This window comes from Drosophila mojavensis, unplaced genomic scaffold (assembly GCF_018153725.1).
Source record: "Drosophila mojavensis isolate 15081-1352.22 unplaced genomic scaffold, ASM1815372v1 contig_108, whole genome shotgun sequence".
Lineage (NCBI taxonomy): Eukaryota > Metazoa > Arthropoda > Insecta > Diptera > Drosophilidae > Drosophila > Drosophila mojavensis.
This window is the reverse complement of record NW_025318636.1, coordinates 1,664,659-1,690,613: the sequence shown is the minus strand read 5'-3', so window position 1 is coordinate 1,690,613 and position 25,955 is coordinate 1,664,659. Positions and strand designations below refer to the sequence as shown.

General features: G+C 36.5%; 1 protein-coding gene, 1 long non-coding RNA gene and 1 other non-coding gene across 3 annotated transcripts; 2 read left to right on the top strand and 1 right to left on the bottom strand.

The window, feature by feature from the left end:
- Positions 1-159: 159 nt before the first annotated feature.
- LOC6578221 (ribonucleoside-diphosphate reductase large subunit) lies at positions 160-15,901 on the bottom strand. The gene is made up of 4 exons (XM_002004100.4): positions 15,790-15,901; positions 15,634-15,722; positions 4,538-4,715; positions 160-2,349 (listed from the first exon to the last, which is right to left on the bottom strand). The coding sequence occupies exons 1-4, from the start codon at positions 15,839-15,841 to the stop codon at positions 212-214; spliced, it is 2,457 nt and encodes an 818-aa protein (XP_002004136.2). The 5' UTR covers positions 15,842-15,901; the 3' UTR covers positions 160-211.
- On the top strand, positions 3,911-4,432 carry LOC122756720. Its single transcript, XR_006356556.1, has 2 exons — positions 3,911-4,119; positions 4,175-4,432. It is a non-coding gene; the product is annotated as an uncharacterized LOC122756720 (long non-coding RNA).
- Positions 15,902-20,740: 4,839 nt separating the features above from the next.
- Positions 20,741-20,813, top strand: Trnak-cuu. The gene has a single exon. It is a non-coding gene; the product is annotated as a tRNA-Lys (tRNA).
- The last annotated feature ends 5,142 nt before the right edge of the window (positions 20,814-25,955 follow it).

Here is a 25,955-nt window from a genome sequence, read left to right as displayed (position 1 = left end):
CCTTATTGAAAAGCCCTATATAATAATTTGGCTAATTTGTATATCACCCCATTTATAGAGGATTCATAAAATTAAGTTAATGCACACTGACTTAATTTTGTTTTGAAACACTATAAACTATAGTTTTTCTATTGCAATATACAAAAAGAAATCGTATAGTTAAGTGATACGATATATTTATTATTAATAAATGTTTTACTTATAAAAGAATTTATGATCCGCAAGATAAACAGGCATCTTTGTTTTCAAGGGAACAAATCATATCTGCCATTCTACGTTCTCTTTCTATATCAGACTCGCTTGGATTATCTACTTCTAAAGAAGTATTTTTTTCAAATGAGCTATGACCATTAGATTCCAGGACAGATATATTTTTATTTACAGTGAATTGTATAGCATTAGCCGCTGGTTTTGTGCGAAGATAATACATGCCGGTCTTAAGACCCGCTTTCCATGAATAAAAATGGATTGATGTTAATTTTCCATAATTGGGTTCAGCTACATGAATATTGAAAGACTGACTTTGATCAATAAACGCTCCTCTATCAGCCGCCATTTTTATAGTTGATTTAACTGAAATTTCCCACACAGTTTTATACAAATCACGAATTTCTTTAGGAATAGATTCAATATTTTGTATTGAACCACGACTTGATATTATTTGATTTTTCATCTCGTCATCCCACAAATCAAGTTCAGTTAAATCACGGAGTAAGTGGTGGTTCACTACTTGAAACTCGCCAGACAATACTCGTCTTGTGTAAATGTTTGAAGTATAAGGCTCGAACGACTCATTATTGCCCAATATTTGCGCTGTAGATGCTGTAGGCATGGGAGCGATGAGTAAAGAATTTCTGACACCGTGTTGCGCTATAGATTTTTTAAGAGCATTCCAGTCCCAAAGATCTGTTGGTGATTTGTTCCACATATCATACTGCAAAATTCCTTTGCTTACTGGACTGCCAACGTAAGTCTCATATGGTCCATCTCTCTGAGCCAATTCACAACTGGCTTCCAAAGCTCCATAGTATATAGTTTCGAAAATCTGCTGATTTAATAGAAATGCTTCACGACTTTCGTAGGAATACCGCATTAATATTAATGCGTCCGCAAACCCTTGGACTCCAATACCAATAGGACGGTGACGTAAATTAGATTTTTTAGCTTCTGGCAAAGGGTAGTAATTTATATCAATTATTTTATTTAAGTTTTTCGTAACGATTTTAGTTACATCTTTAAGCTTTTTAAAGTCATAAGATTTCTCCTGCGTCACAAACATATTAAGTGCGATTGACGCCAAATTACACACAGCTATTTCATCTGGTGCCGAATATTCAACTATTTCTGTGCACAGATTACTGCATTTTATAGTTCCAACATTTTGTTGGTTGCTTTTTCTGTTACAAGAGTCCTTAAATAACATGTAAGGAGTACCAGTCTCTACTTGAGATTCGATGATGGCAAACCAAAGAGATTGAGCTTTAATAACTCGATTCGCTCGTCCCTCTCGTTCATATTTGATATAGAGGTTTTCAAAATCTTCACCCCAAACATCTGGGAGGCCAGGGCATTTATGTGGACACATCAATGACCAGTCTTCATTAGCTTCAACACGTTTCATAAAAAGATCAGGTATCCACAATGCAAAAAAGAGATCGCGTGCACGATGTTCCTCCTTTCCAGTATTTTTTTTAAGGTCCAAAAATTCGAAGACATCTGAGTGCCAAGGCTCCAGATATATAGCAAATGCTCCAGGTCTTTTACCACCGCCCTGATCAACATAGCGCGCGACATTATTAAATACTCTTAACATTGGTACTAATCCATTTGAAGTGCCGTTCGTTCCACAAATTGAGGTGCCTTTAGCTCGAATACAGTGAACATTAAGTCCAATTCCACCTGCCGACTTTGATATCATTGCGCATTGTTCAACTGATTTAAAAATCCCTTCAATTGAATCAGACACTATAGTTAAAAGAAAACATGAAGACAATTGTGGACGATTTGTGGCTGCAGCAAAAAGAGTTGGTGATGCATGAGTAAAAAAACGCTCAGATAGCAAATTGTAGGTTTCAACTGCAGAATCAATATCTTCGCCATGTATACCTATGGCGACACGCATTAGCAAATGCTGTGGTCTTTCTGCTATTTTTCCATTTATTTTTAGCAAATACGACCGCTCAAGTGTCTTGAATCCAAAGTAGTTATATCCGAAATCGCGATCATATATAATAGCAGAGTTCAAGCGATCTGAATTATTTTTAACAATATTGTAGTGATATTCAGAAACCAAAGGGGAAGGCAAATTTGTTTCTTTATTCACGTGCTTAAAAAGATCTTCAAAAACATCTGAAATAAAGTTAAAAATGTGGAATATTTGTATGAGTTTTAATCAAATTTTTTTGGATTCCTTAAAATTACATTAAAGGTTCTGTCATCACTTTCAATTGAATAATATCTAACATCGCCCAAACATACAAGAGCAAATTCTTACAAATGAATCTATATATATAAAAGAGAGTTGTGTAAAAGTGTATTAGCACTTAAAACTCGAGATCTGCTGGACCAATTTTCATGGTTTTTGATTTGTTGGATTTGTCTCCGCCACGAGGCGGATCAGTAGATCTTTAAAATACTGAAAAAATTTGACGAATACTTGAAAAACGCGGTTTTTTCCCTAAAGATTCAAATTTCCATTTATACTCAGTAGCCTTGACAACAGTGACAGTTTCGGTCCTGTATAGAAGTAAATAAACAAATGTCAGTCAGTCTACGGCACAGCCTCAAGCAGACCTGACTATTCAAAAAAAAAAAAAAAAAAAAAAAAGACTATTCAACAAAAAAAAAAAAAAAAGACTATTCAACAAAAAAAAAATAAACAAAAAAAAATTTTTTTTCCAAATCAAAAAGAAAAATATTTCAAATCAAAAATCTGCAAAAATTCAAAAAAATCAAAAGATTAAAACCTGACTGTTCAAAAAATAAATAAAAAATTCAAAATTCGAAATTAAAAAAAAAAGTTAATTATTAAAAAGTGTATTTTTGGCTTTTTATATTTTTGGACTTTTAAACTTTATAAATATTTCAAATCAAAAATCTGCAAAAATTAAAAAAAAATCAAAAGATTAAAACCTGACTAATCAAAAATAAATAAAAAATTCAAAATTCGTAATTCAAAAAAAAAAAAAGTTAATTATTAAAAAGTGTATTTTTGGCTTTTTATATTTTTGGACTTTTACAAAAGCTAAATATCTCGAAAGTTCAGGTATTTGTTTGTCTCAAACATAAATTTGTGTAAATTATTTATATTTATATTTCTCGATTGTTTTATATGGTTTTGTGCGAGGGCAGTGTTACTATTAATTAAAATGCCGCGTCCTAAAAGATCTAATCTTTCCCGGCGGACCCATAATGCAATTAGGCAACGGAATATCGCGAGTCAATTATCTGACGAAGAGCGAGAAATCGCCCGAGAAAGGCTCCGCGTTAGTACCCAGCAAAGAAGGGCCTTAATTCGTGCTTCTCAAAGAGAGGCAGCCCGTGAAATGGCAATAAGAAATGGTTCAAGGATTGATTTGAATCGAGAAGCGTTTCGATATGATTGCACCATTGACTATAGCTTGAATCGTTTAGTTTGCATTGGTCCAATGGACGTTGTTTGCCAGCATTGTGGCGCATTGAAGTTTGCTGGTGAAACGCCCGGTTTGTGCTGCCTTAGTGGTAAAGTGACATTGCCATTAGTGGTCCCGCCACCAGAGCCATTGCGTTCCCTACTTTTCTAGCGAACACTCAAAAATACAATGCCTGTTTCCAATTCGGGGCAGAGACAAATCCAACAAATCAAAAACCATGAAAATTGGTGCAGCAGATCTCGAATTATAAGTTTTGTAACAAAATCTACTTTGTTTTATATATATAGAGACTGTTAGGCGGTACGAAGTTCGCCGGGACAACTAGTATAAAATAAATTATCTTTGATTTCATTACATGAATCTTTTGTGTACATTCAAATTACACTTAAACAAAGTCACAATATCGATTGTCACGTTATCGAGATATTTATGGTATTCTGGACGAACATGGTTATAACGACCTGATCAAGAATATATACTTTATGGGGTCTGCCACGACTATTTCTGTCTATTACATACTTTTAACAAAAAACTATTTTCAGTTATGCTCGTGATTATGCTCATTCGCGAATTGAAATGGGCAGCGGAATCTGAATCCGGATGCGTCCATAATGTTACTTCCGCTATCTAAGATACCATTAAGCCTTCACGGATACCCGATTTGGAGAACCCATGAGGCCCGAATTGAATTGGCTTGGTATATTCACTTATAGGTTTTAAATCTGGAGACAGGAGACAGCCCAAAAACTTTATCGTCTAGAGATTTATAGTTAGAAACATTAAAACTACTTTACTGTTAACCTCTTGTATTTATTTGCCAAAATATTATATAAAATACTAATGTCGTCTAAAATGGTATATATATATATATATATATATATATGTATATATGCATATGTAATTACCTGAAAATACTTTTTTAGTTTCTTTATGAAGATTGGAAACTGCGATTCTTGCCGCCAGAAGAGCATAGTCCGCATGAAGGGTTGTTAAACTGGCTGCAATTTCTGCGGCTAAGTTATCCAATTCTTGTGTAGACACACCGCAGTAGAGTCCATTAATAACTTTCAGGGTTATTGAAACCTTAAAAATTTACATTTTTTAATTACACTTAATACAACCTGGCCTAAATTATATAGATTATTACAATAATACTTATTACTTAATTAATGTAATATTCATAGATTTTTATTTTTTTTTTTTTATGTGTATTCATTTTATTACATATATAATACAAAACAAATGGCAAAATTATTAGCAAGGGACCATTGTGTGTACTCTTCGGAAGAAATCATTTTTAATATGATAATGGAAACTATGATTATCCTCTTCCCTTCTTTCAGACAGAAAGATATAGGAATTAATAAGAATACATGTATTTTAACATTTCCATTGTTATTGAGGGTGCATGAAGATAAATAAAACTTGTATAAAGTAACGTTAATCTTTTATATGGGCTTTATGCATATCTTCAGCATACCGTTTAAATGGAGTTATTTCGCAATGGGCATCAGAAATGGGAATATTTTTTGAAAAGCAAAAATATGAGTTTTTTTTCGATTTTTGGTTGGTGACAATACTCCATTGGTCTTGCAATATATTAAAGTTTCCGCTAAAAAATGTATCTAATAGAGTTTCTCACAGGGACCGTAACAATTATAGATTTTATAGCAAAAAATTAAAATATAAGAATTATTTTTTGATTAATTTAAAAAAATTATTTTTATTATTATAAATAATTTATATGACAAAAATCAAAAATAATTATTACAGATCAATTTTTATATAAAAATCTAATTATAAATTTTATTATAGAAATTTAAAATAACAAGTAAGAAAGCCCGACTACGAGATCGCCTGAACTGATATTTCAATGATTATTCGCACATGCACACACACACAGCCATACGTACGCACGCATAGACACGCGTTGGCTGCAGTGCACAGTGGGCGATTTAGCTGATCTAGCGTAACGAAATTAATTACTCAAAAAATAAGAACAATTTTGCAAAAGTGGTAATTTTTATATTATTTGGACCCTTTAATGCACAATATTTAATATTTTTATTTTTTTTTTTTTAATAATTTTTTGCACCTTAAAAATTTTTGTTATACTTTATTTTTTGTTTACTTTTTTTTTTTTTTTTTTTTTTTTTTTTTTTTTTTTGTTTACATGTTTTTAACATTTTTATTGTCTGCATTTTAAATTATTATTATTATTAATAATATCAGTTATCCGAATCCGAATCGGAATTTTCTGAATCCGAAGGGATTCAATAGCAGGCTTCGAACTTCCTTATCAAACACTATTTCTTTACTAGATTTATTTCCTTTGCTTTTGCACAAACTTGTTATAAGTGGGTCTGAAGCAACTAATAATGAATTCATGAAATCCTCCATTGTATTTACACGCGAGTTTTTATACTCATTCACGAAAGTGAATCAGTATATTGGTTTTGTGCAATGTCCGTCTTGCTGTCCGTCCGTCTGTCCGTCTGTCCGTCCGTCCGTCTGTCCGTCTGTTCGTATGAACGCAATCTATTTCGGCGCTATTGAAGCTAGAGACTTGAAATTTGGAACACATACTCGTGTATATCTCCGATTTATAAAGTGTTAAAATTTTCCCGATCCGCCCATTAGGGGCGTGGCAAATCGGAAAATGCATTTTCCGATATACCAGAAATCATGTTAGTTAAAGAGCTAGAAAGCTGAAATTTGGTATGTAGGTCCGCGTTGACCACCCAAGATCACGAGCTATGGCGGATATATCTACGCCCATTGGGGGCGTGGCAAATCGGATAAAACTGTATCTCCTAAAGTTGTAAACCTAGAATGCTGGAATTTTGCACGTCAGCTAATGGTATGACTCTATAAAGTCTAAAGATAAAATTATAAGTCTATGCCCATTGGGGGCGTGGCAAATCGGACCTGAAGATATAGTGATTTTAAAAATTCTCCTATATTTTGGACACTATTGATGGCAGAGACCTCAAATTTTGTATATATACTCGGACTGATCACCCAAGATCAAAAAGTTTTGTCGGATATATGTCCGCCCACAGGGGGCGTGGCAAACCACAAAAGTTTATATCTCCTAAAGTATAATAGCTAGAAGCTTTAAATTTGGATAGTTGAGTTACTGGTAGCCTCCTCTATCGATTCCCCAAAAATAATTTGTACGCCTCTTTAGGGGCGTGGCATATCGAAAAATACCCTGTAATTTTCACATTTTTTGAGGTTAAGCATTCAAACTTTGCAGTTAGGGTACCGTTATCTCTTTCTAAAAACTGACCAAAAATGAGGTGTCTACGCCCAGTTGGGGCGTGGCAAATCGGAAAAACCTGTATATTCTACAGTATTAGAGCGAAACTTAGCTACTAAATTGTTGATGGGATGTGAATGAGTATTCCGCAGTCGGTAACGCCCGACTGCAACGTTCTTACTTGTTTCGTGTATGATTGAGACGAAAATTTCGCAAATTTTTGTTATTTGCTTTCAAAGCTTCTTCCGACATCATGCCAATCGGAAGTGGTACACATTATATAATTTCGGCTCCGTGAATTAATGTTTTGAGCTGGGCATGTAAAACCAAGAATATTCTTGCACAAATATATTCTTCGTGTAATCGCCATCAATATAAAGCGCCAATGCTTCTTCTGGAGAATATTTAATGGGGAGTTGTTGGTCTGCATCCAAACTTTTTTTAATTTTTTTAGATGCGTCGGGATCTACTTCTACCATTGAAACAATGTTTGATGCACTCAGTTTACCACTTTTATAAAGGCTTATACGTGTTGCTCTCATAAGGTCATTGCAAGAGTTGTTTTCCACAAGATGTGATAATTTTGTGCACTGACGGTTAGGGTGGCAATTTTCAATTTATTTTGGTTTTTGCCCTGGAGCCAATTTTTCTGTAGGGCTCAGAAGAACCAAATCGTCGATGAGCCAGGCTGCGTTGTTGTTCTCCAATCGATTCTTATCTCTGTTGCTTTTCTTCCACTTTTCAGACAATTTTTTGTGGAAAATTTTAAGTTTCTCCATAATTGAATGGTATTCCTGCTCACTACAGTCCGATTTGTGTATAGCATTAGAAAAAATGTAGTCGAAAAGTGCGGAATACTTATTTGAAACGCATTTTGCATTATGCCATACAACAAAAAGTTGCCGCTTGCATACCGACATGGTTCCTATAAAAAGCTACATTTTTAGAAAGGGCAGCTCAGGGAAGCTAATGTTGGACAATTCACATAGTGGGCGATCTATATAATATCGCAAAAAAAAATTTGTTTGACGGGCCAATACGGGCCTCATATTTTTTTATTCTACAGAAGATGAAATTAGTTAACAATAGGGTATTAGAGAGACAGATGGTTAAAAGTACAATTAAACAACACAACATATATTCACAGGTCACAAAACATTGATTTTCTTTAAGTACATACCTTCACTTTGTGAAATGCAAAAAAAAAACGATTAAAAATGAATAAAACAACGTTTTTTTCAACAATCTAAAATCGGTGTAAACACGTGGGTAAAGTGCAAGGAAAAGCTGTGTTTCGATATTTTGTGTTTGTGAGCTCAAGGCTGATTAACGATATACATATTATCAATATAGATGCTATCGATTTGCTAAATGATTATCGATTTGAAATAATATTTTGCATGACTTTAAATGTTGAAATTTTAACATAAATCGAAATTCCATCAAGTACATATAAACACTGACCAAACAACACATAGACTAGACATGTAGAGCAACGTTTTTCCACGCCGCAACATCTGTCTAGCAAGTCGCGGCCAACTTCGTATTCGCTCGGCTTGGTATTGGATGGTTCGGGTAATGAAAGATAGCACGACGAAATCAGTGCGCTCTAAGCACGCAAACGAAATGGTCATATATGCGCTTTGCGTTTTTTGTCTTACTCTCCCTCTCTCTCTGTCTCTCTCTCTCTCTCTCTCTCTCTGTGGGGTCTCAAATCATGAAGCTCAGCAGCGCACAAAAATTGAAATTTCTTCGCGACGGTCCCAGCTCTTTTCTTTTGAGTGAAGGGTATACCGAAATCTTAAAATCGTTTGCGACATTCATGCAAACAAAATGTTAGCGTTTCGATATATATTTATGGGAAGGGTATGAATGCGTTGAGGCGCATAAAGAATATGATCTCGCGACGGGCATGCACGCACACACTTGTAGTCCCTTGCTACATCTATGAGCATTTGTGACTTGCGTGCGTTACTCTTGATACTTGTAGCAATCTTAAAGCCCAGCATTTGCATTTGGTCGGTCTTACAGACTGTCATAACCACTGCGAGCGATTTCGAATACAATCTGCATAAGGGAGTGTTAAACGACCTTTTTTATTACTTTGTGTGTTTTTATACCCTGAACCCATTTTCAATGGGAAATCAGGGTATAATGCTTTTGTTAAATGTATGTAACAGGCAGAAGGAGGCGTGGCAGACCCCATAAAGTATATATATTCTTGATCAGGGCGACGAGCTGTCCGTCTGTCCGTATGTTTGAACGCGTCGATCTCAGGAGATATAAGAGCTAGAGACTTCAAACTTTTTTTCCTAGGTCCGTGTGTAGCACGCGCATATCGAGCTTTGCTTTAAATATCGATAAATTGCCCCGTTCTTTTGTTATCGATTAAACGTTACCGAAAACCAGTAATAAATTTATATCTCCTACATCTTTTAAGCTAGAGTCTCCAAATTTTTTATGTATACTTATATGCATTTTATACAATTTCGACTTTTGTCAAAATTTACTCCCCACCCCAAATTCACCCCGTCAAATACTAGAGACTTGTGCTTTGGCAAATACATAAATATCTATGATATAATCATAATCTAAAAGTTTCATGAAGAAACTACATCCACAAGAAAAGTTATTGAACAATTAAGTTCCCTTAGTAAGCCACCACTGCAGCCAATGCGTGTTTATGCGTGCGTCCGTATCTCTGTGTGTGTGTGTGCGTATGATGTGTGTGTATATGAGTGTGTGTAAGCGTGTGTGTGTGTGTGCGTGTGTGTGTCTTCTGTAAGCAGAAAGACGCGAAAAATGATTGAAACAGCTATTGCTCGAAGGCTTCAGTGTTATAAAAAAATCAACTGATGGTGTCGAAAAACGAAGAAATGGCGGGAAATGCATAATTGAAACGAGTGGTGCGAGTTATAGGCAAAGTTCCCTTAATTTCCCGGTTAGATTATTTGCGTTTCCGTCTAAAGAATTTCAGTTAAATAAGTGGATTAAAGCATGTAATTTACCAAATAATTTCGATCCAAAAAGGTCTAGAATATGTAACAGACATTTTGAACGGAAATATATTGGTAAACGTTTTTTAAGAGTTAATGCAGTTCCAACTTTACAGTTGGGCAATTCAAATTTGCTCTCAAATAATAATGCTGCCGTAAGTGATGACATTTATTCAATAGACTTTCAGGAAGAAGATATTCTTCCTTATAGGTATACAAAGAAAAGTTTAGACAAAGTAGTAGTAGATGGCTTTGTGAAGCCATCTCACACAGAACAGCAGCATCCGATCAGCAACATTCCAAATCCAAGTGACGAGGAAGAAAATTTGGAGAATTTTTTAAGCTTTGACAATAGCTTAAAAAATCAATTGTGGCAAGATTTAAGTGCCGGTAGGTCTTCTTTTTGCTCAAATTGTTTAAAAACAGAGCAAAATGAGCTATATTATAGGAACAAATACTATGATATGGGAGTAGACCTCAAAAAATCTCAGCAAGAATTCCTTAAATTAAAGAAGAAATATTTAGCTTTAAAAAATGCCTCGACACAGAAACATTTATTATAGAATTAGAAAGGTAAAAAAGCATGTTAATGTCTTCACGACAATTAACAATTTACCTCATGTTTCTGAAAATTCAAAAGTATTATGTAGAATGCTTTTGAAAAATAATCATGTCTATAATAGTGCTGAAAGGGTAATGGCCCAATATATTAATTTTTATTCAGCTAGGACATATGATTATCTTAGGGATGTTCTTAATTTAAGACTCCCATGTAAGAAATCATTAAATCGATGGGCGATTTTGAAAAATTTAGTTCCTGGATTTAATCCAGTTATTAGAAAATCTGCAGGGCATTGTTGCAAAAATGAGCGCCAAGGAAAAATATTCCGTATTAGTTTGCGTTGAGCTCAAAATAAAAAAAGGTCTTCAATACAATTCATCCTTGACGAGATACAGGGATTTGAAGACGATGGTGTTAAAAGGAGTAAGTTTTTAGGACAGCAAGTCTGTATTTTTCTTATTAGGGGGCTTTTTGAGAGCTTGAAGTATGTTTTAAGCTATACGGTTTCAGCCCGTGGCATAAATCATACTGACCTAAAAAAAAATTTGAAGAAAAAATTGGACTATCGCAAGCATTAGGGCTCAATGTCAGAGCCGTTGTTTGCGATCAGGGATCCAATAATAGAGCAGTGTTTAATAGATGGGGTATTGATTAAAACAATCATAGCTTTGAGGTTAATGGTGAAAAAATTTTTGCCATATTTGATGCACCGCATCTAGTTAAATCCCTTCGAAATATTCTTTTAAAGAAGAATAATTCAACACCAGAAGGTACAGTTTCATGGGGAATAATTAGAAAATTATATGAAACTGAGACCAAGAATTTAACACGTTTATGTCCGAAATTAACCTTAAAGCATGTCAGTCCGAATTGCTTTGAAAAAATGAAAATGAAATTTGCCACACAAATCTTTAGCCACAGTGTAGCTGCTGCGATACGCACAGTTGTCGAAACAGGTGGGTTTGCCGATTGCAAAGACAGTGCATTTGCAACGGCAATATTTATTGAAACAATTAATAACCTCTTTGATTGCTTAAATAGTCATGTTTAGTCATTGATAGCAATCCTTATAGATATGCTCTTAGGGAGAAAAATAATATTCACGAATACCTTCTGGAAATGCGTGAATGTTTCCAAAATCTGCATGATCCACACAACCTATTGAAGATGCACAGCACTAATTCTTGCTAATATAGTTCATGGGCAATATGGAAGAACAACTTGACCGGCGTCAAGAAATCAACACAGCTATGAAAAGAGCAATTCTCCAAGATTTGCAGCAAATGCTTCACGAACATCATGCATTGGTCAATCTGTTCAAGACTGCTTTAGAGTGCATGCCAAGAGATATAAAGTAGTAATCAGAGCAGATAAAAGACCAGCTGGAACACATGAACGCACATTTAATGCTCCAACAATCGATGAAGTGGCAATCCTGATTGTTGGTGAAAGCTTGGAAGCACGCGATATTGTGCTTACACGACTCAGTACTGGGCAACTACATAGAATATCTGAAACGCACCGTTCATATGACGCTTTACAATACCCGCTGATGTTTTGGCAAGGAGACGATGGATATCACTTTAATATCAAAATGATTAATCCATTGAATGGTAAAATCAATCATTGTTTTCATTTTAACTTTATATACATTTCATTCTGTTTGCTTTTGGTACACAAAAAAAGCTGTAAGAGTCGTAAACCTATTAGGAGTTCTAAAATACAATTTTTACGATCAACAAATCACAGGGCCAATCTTTGACTATTTGTGGCCTCAATCTAGAAATGCGTGTTTTTCTCATGGTCAATTGTACGTGGCATGCTCACGTGTTGGCAAACCATCCGCATTATTTGTTCTGGCACCTGATCAAAAAACGAAGAATGTCGTTTACCACAAGGTGCTTGAATGAAAATCCGATTAATAAATTAATCAGAGTGTATCCCAACCTGAACAACATAGCTTTCAACAATTTTTTACCTAGTTTGCCGGGCCAGCTAGTACTCAATAAAAATTATCATTATATAAATAAATATCTTAAGTTGAAAGCCCCTTCTGACCTTTTTTATAATATGATAAAACTGCATTTCGAAACGTTTAAGATCATTTTTGAAAAGAAACCATATATGCCACGTATCAAAGAGAAAATTGTTCTGTACTGCATGCACGCTACAGCAAAATCCTCTTTAGATACTGAATGGTTTTCTCCCACCCTTGTCTTGAGCATAGGAAATTTGTTCTTAATCAGTTTGTCTTAATTCTAATTAGGAAGAATTGTAAATGGCAAACTGAGAAAATTGTTGGTAAAACCAGCATAAGTAAAAGGAAATTAAAAATAATACATCAATAGGGAACTTTAATTTATATTAATTTTGGCACAATTCTTAACAGTAGAAAACAGTGAGGTTTTAATGAAAGGTCGTAAACACTCCCTCTGCAGATTTAATCCAAAATCGTTTGCACAATTAAAAGCCCTTGGCAGGCACAAACCTTATTTAAGTATTATAAACATACATACATACATATATACGTACTTACTTATTTCATAGGAATATTTCAAGCAGCATAGCGATTCTCACATATGTACATACATATGTAATTAGATATGTATACATGTAAGTAAACACATATTCATGAAGCAATAATCTTAAAATCTTACATTATCTTTGTAAACTCTTTTAATAGTCTGGTATATGTACTCTTCAAGAAGAAGTGCAATGAAGGGAAATGGATTCGTCGCCAAGACACTTTTAATTTTGTACGCAACTGGCATGAGCGGACAAACATATGTACATATAAATTTACAAATTATATTATTCAAATGTTATTGAATTATCTTTGCTTTTATTATTGATTTGTTTATTGTTTATTTATTGTTAATACATATAAATATATTGAATTTTATGTTTTATTTTACATAAATAAAATAAATAAATAAATAAAAAACATTCCTATTTAAAACAATTGTTTTTATGAATTATGAAATTAAAAGGTACTTAAATAGAAACGCGATTCTGCAATGCGAACCCTAAATTGGTCAACCAATTCCAAGTTAAGGTAGGCACACGCCAATGTTCATGTCCCCTGCATACACATACGCACATACACACACGTACATGTAAAAGCCCTGAGGCATACAAATGCTTCTACAAGTGCTATTCCATAACTGTGAGTATCGCATCCCATGTGAACACACCAGAGCTTGCAAATGAGAGTTGAGCGTTTTTTCGTTTATTCTCTTTCTCGCATCATACCCAAAAAAAAATTGTGTAGACACGTCTCTCTCTGAGCGTCACTCTCTTTTTTCTTTAGCATCTGTTTCGCTCAGACGCAATGCGATCACTCATTCGTGTGACGCTCTCACATGAGTGTCGCGTAAAACTAACACGATTTTCCCTCACACAAAGCTTCTCAGCAAAAAACACTTTGACTAACAAACTCAGCAGAAAATGTTTTTGCCTTCGTGTGCATGTAAATACACGCATACATACATACAAAAAGAACGCAGCAATCGCGCGTGATTACCCATACAAACGCAACTTACCGTTACTTCTTTAACTCAAGCAAACGATCAGTGTTTGACTTGAGGAAACGAAAACAGAAACAACTATCTCCCTCAGAGCGCGAGAGAGCTAAGCCAGACGCGACAAAAACACTTTCTGTCTGAGTTTTTTTGACTGTGTCACTGAAAGACACTTTTTTGCAGACAACGAAAAAGTGTTAACAGTTTTTTGCAAGCTATGGAACACACACAATCAAATGATACATGTACAAGACCAACCAAATGCAAATGATGGGCTTTAAAATTGCTACAAGCAGCAAGAGTAACGCACGCAGGTCACAAATGCTCATACATGTAGCAAGGGACTACAAGTGTGTGTGTGCATGCCCGTCGCGAGATCATATTCTTTATGCGCCTCAACGCTTTCATACCCTTTCCATAAATATACATCGAAACGCTAACATTTTGTTTGCATGAATGTCGCAAACGATTTTAAGATTTCGGTATACCCTTCACTCAAAAGGAAAGAGCTGGGGCTGTCGCGAAGAAATTTCAATTTTTGTGCGCTGCTGAGCTGGATGATTTGAGAGCCCACAGAGAGAGGGAGAGAGAGAGAGAGAGAGAGAGAGGGAGAGAGAGAGAGCCATCCAATACCAAGTACTTGAATATTATTGGCACAAACAATTCGTACACTGCCGAGGAGAAAATTGATTTTATTGGGCTCGATAATCGTGTGTAAATTTTCGAAAAAAAACTATAATTCATAACAAGTAAGAAATCTCTAGTCGAGACTACTCGAGTACGACAACCACTGAAGCCTTCGACCAACTGATATTTCAATAATTCTTCGCGTCTTTCTCTTTACACAAGAAACAACACATTCACACATATGCACGCACGGATAAAGACGCATTTGCTGCAGTGTGTGCCTACTATGGGAACTTAACTGTTTAATAACTTTTCTTGGATTTTTTTTTATGGACATTCCAAAAAAATCAAGTCTAGCTCTTATATCTTCATACATACGGACAGACAGACGGACCGTCCTAATTCGACTCAACTCGTCGCCCTGATCAAGAATATATGCATTTCAGATTTGCCACGCGGATCAGGAGAATTTTAACACTTTATAAATCGGAGATATACACGAGTATGTGTTCCAAATTTTAAGTCTCTAGCTTCAATAGCCCCGAAATAAACTGCGTTCATACGAACAGACGGACGGACAGCAAGACGGACATTGCACAAAACCAATATACTAATTCACTTTCGTGAGTGAGTATAAAAACTTGATGACAATCGCATTATTAGTATACATATATAGTTACCTTTGTTAACAAGAAGTTGTTGGCAAATGAAAAATCAGGGACCGAAAATAAGAGTTATGAATTTAAAAAAAATTAAATCAAAAGAATCTCCAAGGAGAGGAAATTACACATAAACTTTTACGGCAAATTAAAAAAAAAGGATAAACTTTTATTTGCAATTTGTTGTATGTATGATTAACTGTACATGTTAAGGCATTTCACTAAATTATAACAGATTGGAGTGTTTGCCCACCTGTTGATCCAATGAAATGAATGTACATACAAACATACATACGTTAGTTAATTTACTACGTTGAAGTGTTTTTAAACGTCATAGTAATTACTACAATGTTCATATTAGACATTATACTTACAGGATCAACGAAGTCCATATTCAAATTATAACATAACTTTTGGATTCTTGAGGTAATTTTGTCAAAATGGATTTCTTCCTTTCGGCCATCTACAAAAAGTTTGAGAACATCCTACTCTTGTATTTTTATAATTATACATATATGCAACAAATGTACCTCTCTTTATAACATATAATTTCGCCGATTTTAAAGAGTTTGTCTTGATCATCGTAACTGTGAACACTGCAAAAATATAAAAAAAAAAAGGCGCCAAAATGCTTATAGATGAACACTTTTCGATAAATACGAGTCTAATAAAAAAGGAAATGTACCTCCGCAACTATTTTAGAATTCTAGAAATCGACGTCAAGATAGCGCTTGAAAATACACGATTTCAGACGTAATGAATATAAGCACTAACCACAGAACACATTGCAATGCATTGACCGGACAAATAGTAGTGTAAAGCATTTTGCAAACATTTTTCGAGCATTAGCGCTCCATACAATCAATTTCGTATTTGCTCGGCTCCTCACTTTAAGGCCTGAGCAACGAAAATATACGAAAGCACAATCATTTCGCTTCATGCGCTCGACCGAAATGGTCGACTGTCGACAAAAGATGCTTCTATGCTCAATTTTTTGTTTTTTGTTTCTTGCTCTCTCTATCTGCTCTCTACTCAATAAAATATGTATATGTATGTATGCATGAGCACATAGCATTCGTATCTTTTGCAAATTTCCTTCCTGCCTTTTAAAATACCAAATAAGATTGCCCGACTACGAGATCCCCTGAACCCTTCGAGCAACTGATAGTTTAAAACCTTTTCTTGTGGATGTACTTCCTTTATGGAACTTTTAAATTATGAATATAATACATAAATGCATGCATTTGCCAAAGCCCAAGTCTCTAGTTTTTGAAATACGCCATTTACAAATTTTGGGTGTGGGGTTGAATATAGGGGTGTGGATAAATTTTGACAAAAATCGAAATTCCATAAAGTACCCAACACAGTTGTCCCACACTGCTTGTCAAAGGCAGACGTGGAAAATTTCATTGTACAAACTTAATAAAAATCAAAAGTACATACAGACATATGAACGCTAACCAAATAACACATTGACTAGACATCTAGTACAAATTTATTCCGCGCCGAAAAATGTGTCTCGCAGGTCCCAACCAACTTAGTATTCTCTCGGCTCGCTATTTTTTGGCTCGGGTAATGAAAGATAGCACGACCAACTCTTTCCTGTTGAGTGAAGAGTATACCGAAATCTTAAAAGCGTTTTCGCGTTCATGCAAACAAACTGTAAGCGTTTTGATGATTATTTGTGGGAAGGGTATGAAAGTGTTGATGCGCATAAAGAATATGATTTCGTGACGGGCATACATACACACACTTGCATTTGCAAATCTACCGTTGGTCGGCCTTGTGAATTGAGCACATGGGATGATAATTATCTCGCGATTTATGTGGGAGCGACCCTCGCTACTGGAAAGAGGTCAAGGTCCTACACATTCAGCAATGGGTTCGCGTCGCACGCACGACGATCATCGATGACCGTTAGCTGAGGTGCCGTTGGGATCCAGGTCATAGTAGTGGACACTTCCACTCGAAGGGCACCAATAGTACTTTTGCCAATGAGAGGTTGCCACACAATTTGGCACGAACTCACAGTCGGCTGAAAGTAAGCTCAGCTTAGACTCAGGCACATTTAATTAATTCGTAACGAAGAGAAGGGCACATTTTTGTAGTCAATAGACGTAGACGCACGCACACACACGCATACACACACACACACACATACACACACAAGCACCCACGCATAAATACGCATGGGCTGCAGTGTTGACTTACTATGAGAACTTAATTGTTTAATAACTTTTTTTGTGGACAAACGATCTTCATGCAACTTTCAGATTAAGATTACAACATGGATATGCATGTATTTGCCAAAGCACAGTCTCTAGTATTTGAAATACGCTTTTTACAAAAGTGATGGTGGGGGGGTGGATATGGGGGTGGGGGGTAAATTTTAACAAAAACCGAAATTGCATAAATTGCATATTAGCATAGATAAAAAATTTGGAGACTCTAGCAATAAAGGTGTAGGAGATATAATTTTATAACTGGTTTTCGATAAGGTTTTTTATCGATAAAAAAAAGATCGGGATGAGTTATCAATTTTTAATGATAAACTTGATATGCGCGCTGTAATTACGGACATTTTAAAAAAAATTTGAAGTCTCTAGCTCTTATATCTTCTGAAATCGACGCGTTTATACAAAATAAGTTATTTTCTCCGTTATCTCTCGCTTAGGCTGAGAGAATAAAAGACTTTTAAATAAGTTATTTTCCCCGTTATCTCTCGCTTAGGCTGAGAGAATAAAAGACTTTTAATTTACGGCTGGTGCCGGAGTAATGGATTTCTTCGTGACGTTTTCTCGAGAATACAAAGCAGAACTAAAAACTAAAAGTGTGGGACAGCGAATCGGCGCGCCGATTTGCTCGAAAGTGATGCTGACACACCCACACTAATGTAAGGTGTCAGATTACTGTTGCTGTCCGCTGTGGTCAGGGCGCTGAATTCAATGCTGTTTCGTCGGCACCATGTAACAAGCGTCGGCAAGTGAGAGGGAAATATGCTTATGCTATGTTAATGTTAACTACTCTCCCCTTAAGATTTTGACCGACCTCGTTCAAACTAAAATTTTCAACCCCCCTGGATCTCGTGCGAGGCTCGTCTTCTCCTCCAGACTTGCAGGTTGTGGTGATTCATCCTCTGACGGTGTGGCATGCTGAGGACTGGGTCGTGGCTGATCACGTTGAGAAGAGGTGACACGGCGATGCCTGGTTTCTCGCTAAGGGCTTCGCTCTGGTTCACGTACTTGGTCCCGTTGATTATGGCCGACGTTTCGAAAGTGACGGGGAAGGTGCCGTTTACCAATATTGTTGGGCCGTCGTCCGTGGTCACTTGGGCCGGGCTTTCGTTTATGGTCAGAACGCCGTCGTCTACTTGGGTGACAGTCTCCAAGTGGCTGGGTTGTGTGCGGCAGAGTGCCACAGATCCCGAATGTAGTCCACGGGCGCAAGTGTCATGTACCGCCAGCTTGCAGAAGGGCGCACATGTTGTTGCTGCGCAGCTAGTGACCGCCAGTGCCTCGTTGTCACACTCCGCTACGGTGTCGGCATCCAGCTGTAGCACGATGTGTTCGTACGAGACCGGGAAAATGCTGACCTTCATACATATAGACTTAATCATGGGATAATCTATGATTATGTGATCGGACTGTAGTACCCTTATGTTGGAAGTTTCCATCAGACAGACAATGGGGACAGATGTGGGGTGCTCAGTTAATATTGACTCCAAATCTTGATTATCAAATATTGTGGGATTTATTATGTTTGACCTCGCCAGCGTTACTGTGAGCATTAAATTTTGAATCTCTGTTATAAGCATCCTGTTCCTAGCTAGAAGAGCTTTATACAAGCGGGGCGTGCCAATTTCGTGTTTCGTGAGTGGGGGTAGTCGGTGATCCGAGCTTTAGCAACCGTAATAAAAAGTAGGGGCACGACGAGGGGCCTGTCCGGCGAGAAGTGACTAATTCTAGATGTTTTTTTTGTTTCCTTTTCATTTATTTCTTTTTCATTTTTCATTTTTTTTTATATTTATTTTTCCCTTTTCATTCATTTCTTTTTCATTTTTTTTTTTCTATTTATTATTTTTTTTTTTTTTTCTCTTTTCATTTATTTTCCTTTTCATTTTTTTTTTAATTTATTTTCCTTTTCATTTTTTTTTTTTTTTTTTTTTTTTTTTTTTTTTTTTTCCTACTTCAAGTTGTCCTTGTGGACCACCCTCCCCTTAATAAGAACAGACGTTCCTAGGTCTGCCTGCACTTTTTCCTCTGAGCATAAGGGGGTAAGTTTGTTTCCCAACCTTTTGTTGCTCTTCACTAAAACCGTCTCTCCGACTTCAAACACCCTGTTCTGTCTGGTCGGGTTGCACCTGTTCATGTTGTTCTTTTGTGCGTGCTCGAGTTTTCGCTTTATATTTTCCGCGACTGAGTACATGACCTCGATTGTGCTCATGTCAGTTGTTGAATGTATTGTCCGGTTGTATTCTGTTGTCGCTCTTAGGATGAGCTCAACGGTATCGTCAATTTTTTTGTCTAGCTTCATGCATCTGGCTATTTCCGCCAAGGTGCTGTGGAAGCGTTCGACTTGTCCGTTAGAAACGCTGTGCAGAGGGGGCATGTTTACGACGTCTATGTTGTAGCCGTTTTTTAGAAGAGACGTGATCGTCTCGGAATTGAATGCCGCCTCGTTGTCGCAGCAGATTGTTTTGATTCTGGGGAACAAGTTTACTAGCAGCAAAATGGGCGTCTTGACGTCTACTATCGTTCGGGACGTTACTGGATATACCACGGCCATTTTTGAGAATTTGTCTATGCAAGTTAAAAACATTTTCTTGTCGGTGGAGAAGATGTCGATGTGCAACATTTCGCCGACATATGAGGGGATCGGGGTTAAACCTAACTCCTGTTTTTTCGGGTGTCGGTCATACTTTGCCTTGGCGCAAATTCTACAATTCGCTACCACCTCATTAGCTATTTTTGTCATTTTAGGGAAGAAGTAATCCCTAAGAATGTGTTTGATGTTTTCCTGTACTGCCCTGTGAGCTCGATTGTGCTCGGCCTCAACTATTTCTCTTTGTTCAGACTTGTCCGTAATGTCTGAGACAAAATTCTTGCAGTATAAGAATTTTGTGTTTGGGAATGACCTGACCAACTCATGTTGGACTGCCGCCAACGTTGGCAAATCGCAGTGAAGGGCGTTAACTACGCTCGGGTTCACGACGTCTTTGATGTCATTTATGACTCCGTCCTTTTCTGTGAAGTGGATGATGTGGCGGTTTTTCTCGCCGAAAAGTATGAACTTACGATATCTTGGGAACTGGGCCTGTTCTAGCACTATCTGGTTTCTAAAGCAATTTAAGGGTTTTTCCGTCGTTTCGACCGTGTAGGTCAGGGACAGCTCACTGTGTATTGTGGCTGCATCGGACATGGCCTCTTCCTGAAGAGCATTGATGTTCTGTCTTGAAAGGGCGTCTGCAACGAAGTTTTCCTTGCCCGGCTAGCTCAGTCGGTAGAGCATGACACTCTTAATCTCAGGGTCGTGGGTTCGGGCCCCACGTTGGGCGCCAAATAAGTTATTTTCTCCGTTATCTCTCGCTTAGGCTGAGAGAATAAAAGACTTTTAAATAAGTTATTTTCCCCGTCATCTCTCGCTTAGGCTGAGAGAATAAAAGACTTTTAATTTACGGCTGGTGCCGGAGTAATGGATTTCTTCGTGACGTTTTCTCGAGAATACAAAGCAGAACTAAAAACTAAAATTGTGGGACAGCGAATCGGCGCGCCGATTTGCTCGAAAGTGATGCTGACACACCCACACTAATGTAAGGTGTCAGATTACTGTTGCTGTCCGCTGTGGTCAGGGCGCTGAATTCAATGCTGTTTCGTCGGCACCATGTAACAAGCGTCGGCAAGTGAGAGGGAAATATGCTTATGCTATGTTAATGTTAACTTACATACTGATAGCTTTTTTATCCGAAAAATTGATTTTGTTTTTTCAGTTTTATTGGGACACTTTTAGAGTTGCAGACTTCAGATTTACTGCGTATATACAGTTGATCATTTCGCTTCATGCGGTCGACCGTGATGGTCAAATGTTAAACGAAAGATGCCTCCATGATCAATATTTTTCTTGCTCTCTCTCTCTCTCTCTCTCTCTCTCTGCTCTTTGCTCTCTCAAATATGTATGTATATGTGTGTATGCATGTGAGCACAATCATCAGATCATGAAATTTCTCCGCTTTAGACTGCCGTTTCTTCCCTTCTGTGTGAAGAGCACACCTAACTCTTCAAATCGTTTGTTCATGCAAATTGTTTGCTTTTTTGTTATTATTTATGGGAAGGGTATAAAAACGTTGGTGCGCATAATGAAAATGTTTTCGTGTTGAGCACGCACACACACACACTGTCCCTTGCTACATGTACTATGAGCAATTTTATGCCTGTGTGCGAAGCTCTGGCTGCTTGTAGCAATTTTAAAGCCCAGCATTTGCATTTGGTCGATCTTGTGAAGTCCTCACATACATATGTATGTATGTAGATGTGATTGTGTGTACGCATGGGATGTGATGCTCACAATTATGGGATATCACTTGTAGAAGCATTTGTATGCCTGTGTGTGTGCATGTGTGTATGCATGGGACATGAACATGGCGTAGGCTTACATTTTAGAATGGTGTGAACGATTTTGGGCTTGAATTGCAGAATCGCGTTTATATTTAAGTACCTTATTTTGTATCAATGATCGTGTGCTTGCCTATCGAAGTCATGAATTCATAAAAACAATTGTTTTAAATAGGAATCTGTTTAATATTATTTAATAAATTTAATGAATATAAAAATAGAAAACAAAATGCAATATGTAAAAAACAAATCAAGAAAAAGATGCTGATGATGTAAAACTTTGCCTTCCATACTCCAGGGCAAATGGACATATTCACCTTCAAGATGACCTAAATACATTTCAACTTTGGTGTGCGGCAAACCAGCTTGACCTAAATTGCTCAAAGTGTATGACAATGACCTTCAGTCGTACCGTTCCTCTAATTGTTGATTATAAAATTAGCAATATTTCCTTAGAACGCATCTTTACAGTCAAAGATCTTGGTGTGTTCTTTGACTGTAAACTTAACTTTAATCTTCATATTTCTACCATCATTAATGAAGCCAAAAGTGTGCTTGGCTTTATTAAACGTTGGTCTAAGGAATTTAAAGATCCGTTTATTACCAAGCGCTTATTTACTTTGCTTGTGCGTCCTATCCTAGAGTATTGCTCTGTCGTATGGTCTCCGCAACATAAACTGTATCAGGATCGTATCGAATCGGTCCAAAAACAGTTTCTTCTCTTTGCCTTAAGAGACCTTAGATGGGACAGTAATTTACGATTACCGTCTTATCATAGTAGGCTCCAGCTAATTGATCTTCCATCGCTAACCAATCGCAGAACAATTTTAGGAATTGTTTTTCCGCATAAATTGATTAGTGGTGATATTGATTCGTCCTCTTTGTTGGGTCGTCTAAATTTTTTGGTTCCGTCCCGAGCAACTAGACACTATCGTTCGCTTCATTTACCTGTGTGCACTAGGGATTATTCTTTGCACAGTGCGTTTCATGTTCTTTGTGTTAATTTTAATAAATATTATCACGTTTTTTCCTTAGAGCTCTCTCCTCCTAAAATAAAAAGTTTACTATCAGCTTATCTTAGGGAAATCACTCACAATGCCCAGGCATAAGCATTGGCATACGTTTTTGCTGCTAATGTTGTGTTAGTGATTTCTCAATTCTATTCTTATACTCTATTTTTGGCTCTTCCCTTACCCTTTTCTTTTTATTATTTCTTATTCTTTTTATTAACTTTTCTTGCAACTTCTTTTATTACCGTCCTTTTTCTTTTTCTATACTTTATCTCTTCTTATTTTATTCTTTTTTTCTTTTTTTTTTTATTATTGTTTTTTTAACTCCTTTCATTTTATTTATTTATTTATTTTTTTTATTATTATTATTATTATTTTATTTTTTATTATTATTTTAAGAATTATTTTAATTATGCTAGATATTGTTTATAACCTACATTTTAATATTTTATTTTTTTAAGCTTTTTTACTAACACTTTCTTTTCATAGCTTCAATAGTATCACTGACCATATTTGGCTGTGAGACGTGGGCATAGCCGGCCGGACTGGCAAATAAAATACCCCCATCGGGTTGGTGTTACTATTGAAATTATATCGTGTACTTTGTATAGGCTTTTTTAAATTAAAATTGACTCTCGTTCTTGTCAATAGCATTAAGAAATAAATAAATAAATAAATAAATAAATAAATAAAATTAAAAATAATAAACATTTAAGTGATAATATAAGATCGTTTAGCACACCCTTTGCAGATTTAGTTCGAAATCGCTCGCACAATTAAAAACCGTGGCAGGCACACGCCACTGTTCACGTATTATGAACATACTCACTTACAATATGCCACAGGCAACAAGAATAGTTTCCCACACTAACACATAATGGCAATTACCTTGAACACATACATATATACATTTGCATATGTGTGTGTATGTATGGGATGGGAAGATAATTGCCTCTCGATTTCATAGTTTGTTAATTTTGTATGGTTCGAATTGTAGAGTGACTTTCAAATGAGCCTTTATGACTTAATCAGTAATTTTAGCAATAATTAGTACATGAAGTTTCTATAGTCGCAACCCGATATATTGCAAAGCATTTAATAAACTTTTTAGTGTATCACGATAATTTTTTCGGTTGAAAATGTGCAATTATTGTTGGCGAGTATTTGTGCGCGAGTGGATGAGAAGAACCGCAACGTTTGGTTGTTCTAGTGAGACTGATTTTATTATGCTTCTTAATAGCACTAACCAGAGAACACATAAACTAGACATCAAGAACAAATTTTTTCAACGACGAAAAAATGCGCTGAGGAGACTAGACAACTTCGTATTTGCTCGGCTCAGTCTCTTGAGGCTCGAGCAGTGAAAATATTGCACGACAAAATCAGCGTGCTGCAAGCGCTCAAACGAAATGGTGCCATTCTTATATGAAGCCCGGCTATGTGCTATTTGTCCTACTCTCTCTCTCTCACTCTATATCTCTCTATGGTCTCTCAAAAAGCAGCAGCGCACAGAAATTGAAATTCGCTACGATCCCAGCTCATTCCTTTTGAGTGAAGGGTATACAATAAAAGCGCATACAACGGGACCATTTCGTTTGCGTGCTTGTAGCGTACTGATTTCGTCATGCTATCTTTCATTACCCGAGCCAGCAAATACCGAACCCAGCGAATACGAAGTTATTTGGTACCTACTAGACAGATTTTTCGGTGTCAAAAAAGTTTGATCTACATATCTAGTCTATGTGTTGTCTGGTTAGTGTCGATACGATGAATTTGAATATCATGCCCCTTCGCCCACAATTTGTAAAAAACGCATTTCAAGTACTAGAAACTTGTGGTTTGGAATGTACACACATTTTAACCATATGATCATCTACAAGAAAAAGTATTCAACTAATAAATTCTCATAATATTGTCGCTGCTAACTGCGCAGTTAGCAGGGCGCATTCTTATAGGTACGTGTGGATGCATGTGTATGTATGTGTACATAATAGAAGTGCTGAATGATTAGAATATCAGCTGGTAGAGTGCAGGGTATCTCCTAGCCGAGCAGTCTCTAAAAGAGCATCCTTCCTTGTTTTGTTTTGATTGAGAAATTAAACCGGCAAAAAAATAAGAAATGTATTTTTTCGCTCCTTCTGGCTTAAGCCTCCTACGAGGAACGACGTAAAAACGTCGGTCTCTTGAACGCCGTTATAAACGGATTCCACTGTAATTAGAAATTTTTGTGTACAAATACGGTGCTTCTAATACCAAGAAATATGATTACAAATGAAATACATACATGTACATATGTTTATATATGCAAAATGTTATATTTATATAAGTAATATGTTCACCTCTGACACTCACATATACAGTTTTATAGTCGAGCAGAGTCGACTAAGAGATACCCTGAACCGTGCTAAGGACTGATACTAAAGCTCGCAAATGAGTGTTGATCGATTTTTCTTATATGCTCTGCTTCGTAACGTAAAATTACAGGCTATTTTTTGATATGCCACGCCCCTAAAGAGGCGTAAAAATTATTATTGGGTTATAGATAGATGAGGTTACTAGAAACTTAACTATCCCCATATGGGCGGACATATATCCGACGAAGCTTTTGGTCTTGGATGGTCAGCCCGAGTATATATACAAAATTTAAGGTCTCCAGCATCAATAATTGGGTTAACGACGGTATGTAGATATATAGATCCGACATTCCACATTGCAGCTCTTACACTAATATGATTTCTGGCATATCGGAAAATTCATTTTCCAATTTGCCACGCCCCTAGTGGGCGGATCGGGAAAAGTTTAACACTTTATAAATCGGAGATATACACGAGTATGTGTTCCAAATTTCAAGTCTCTAGCTTCAATAGCGGACAGACGGACAGCAAGACGGATTGCACACAACCAATGTACTAATTCACTTTCGTGAATGTGTATAATAATTTACTTTCCCGAATGAGTATAAAAATGATAACTATCTCGCTCAGAGGGCGAGCGAGCTAAGCCATACGCGACAAAAATGTTTATTTCTTGTCATGGTCTCAGCGCGGCAGCCTAATCTGCGCAGCTCTTTACATAAAA